This window comes from Pterocles gutturalis, unplaced genomic scaffold (genome assembly GCF_000699245.1).
Source record: "Pterocles gutturalis isolate BGI_N339 unplaced genomic scaffold, ASM69924v1 scaffold42861, whole genome shotgun sequence".
NCBI classification, from domain to species: Eukaryota; Metazoa; Chordata; class Aves; order Pterocliformes; family Pteroclidae; genus Pterocles; species Pterocles gutturalis.
Window position 1 is genome coordinate 81,461 of NW_010102076.1, and position 1,727 is coordinate 83,187.

Genomic DNA, 1,727 nt, shown 5'->3' on the forward strand with positions numbered 1-1,727 from the left:
TTTGTAGACATCAAGCGTGAATATGGTGCTGGCACTGTTGAATATAGAGTCCAAGTCACTCATCAGTGCAGCGATCATCACAGCCATCATCAGTCCCCGCAGACCAACCGGCACAAGTTTCATCACCAAACGTGGGTAGGCAATGTTAGAGCATCCAGCTCTGCTCCCGCAGACTTGAAAACAGTGTTCTGGATTAATGCAGGCGATATCATCTGCAAACAGTATTCGTGAAATCATCCCTGGGACAACTATAATAAACATTGGCAGCAACTTTAAGAAGCCTGCCATCAGAGTGGATCCTTTGGCATGAGCAATGTTTTTTGCAGCTAAAACTCTCTGAACTATGACTTGATCTGCACACCAGTACCAGACAGAAGCTGGAGTCTGTCCCAACAGAAATCCAGGCCAGGGAATATCTTCATCTGTTGGCTCGCGCAACATTTTAAGAGCATCAGGCTTTGGGTCGACATTGCAGGAGTTGGTATTGGAAATGTTGTAGGTTAACAAGATAGACGTAATATTTGGTGACGCTAACATGTACCTTCTTTTAACTTCTTCAAACCCACCAACCTCCGTAATACTTATGATCATAAGTGTGAGGGCACCAATAATCATAAGCAGAGCTTGAAGGGTATCTGTGTAGATGACAGCCACCAGACCTCCAGTCACAGTCAACAGTGCAGTCATTCCAATAAGGAGGATAACTGACAAATAGAGGTTCCAACCTAGCGATTCTTGAATAAAAAGTGCCCCTGAATACAAGTCAACTGAGAGTTTGGTGAAGATATAAAGAATTAGAGACAACGCTGCAAAATATATTTGAATTCTATGCCCTCCAAAACGCTTGGACAAGTATTCAGGCATGGTGTATACTCCTGACCGGATGTAGACTGGGACGAAGACCCATCCTAAAAGCTGCAAAAGCATTAAGGCGTTGAATTCCCACGCACCTACTGCAAATCCACTCGCCGCTCCAGATCCTGCGAGCCCAATGAAATGTTCACTTCCAATATTGCTCACAAATAAAGATGCACCAATAGCTACCCAGGTCATAGAACGCCCTGCCAAAAAGTAGCCACTTACGGTGCTCCGATTGTATTTCCACATGGCAAAAAAACCTATGCACATTACAAGCACGAAGTACAGTGCCACAATGGCAATGTCTGCTGTTTCCAAAGAAGCCCTCATTTTTGTAAACAAAATGACTTCGCACAGCTGATGTCCACTTCTCGCCCCCCAGCAAACGTCTTTTAAGCAACACGTGAACCAGTTAACATATATCAACACTGTGGATCAAATTCTTTGTCCCTTGGTTTGCTGTCCTGATGCTGGTGGTTGTGGTACATTTACTTTCTCCGCTTCTCAAATGGAAATTTGGAACTTAGCACGCACTTTTAATCCACATTCCACAAGAGCATCAGCCTTAACTCAGTTGATGTAGGAGAAATTCTTAGTTGCAGCTAAGTTTAGTGAGGCCTACTGTACCAACCCTGCAAGGCAGCAAAGACAAAAGACAAAGATTGAATTAGAGAAGAATTTCATGAAGTAATGAGAAAAAATTTGAAGTCTAGTAAAACAATGACTGAACACCAGAGATTTTTTCCCCCTTATATTTCCTGCTGTATTTATGCAATCCATAATACACAATTTAATATCTGTAAAACTAAGTAGGAATGCCTTTTACAAGGCAACTTTAATGTTTACAAGTAGCTTAAGGGACGCAGAAA

The 1,727-nt window shown here is 42.5% G+C and overlaps 1 protein-coding gene across 1 annotated transcript in view; it reads right to left on the reverse strand.

Moving 5' to 3' along the window:
• SLC5A3 (solute carrier family 5 (sodium/myo-inositol cotransporter), member 3) overlaps window positions 1–1,312 on the reverse strand; it is a 2,288-nt gene extending 976 nt beyond the window's left edge. Inside the window, 1 exon segment of the mRNA XM_010085179.1 lies at window positions 1–1,312. This exon segment is cut by the window's left edge and continues 21 nt beyond it. Within this exon segment, the coding sequence (XP_010083481.1) occupies window positions 1–1,188 (1,188 nt within the window). The 5' untranslated portion in view covers window positions 1,189–1,312.
• Between the last annotated feature and the right edge of the window lie 415 nt (window positions 1,313–1,727).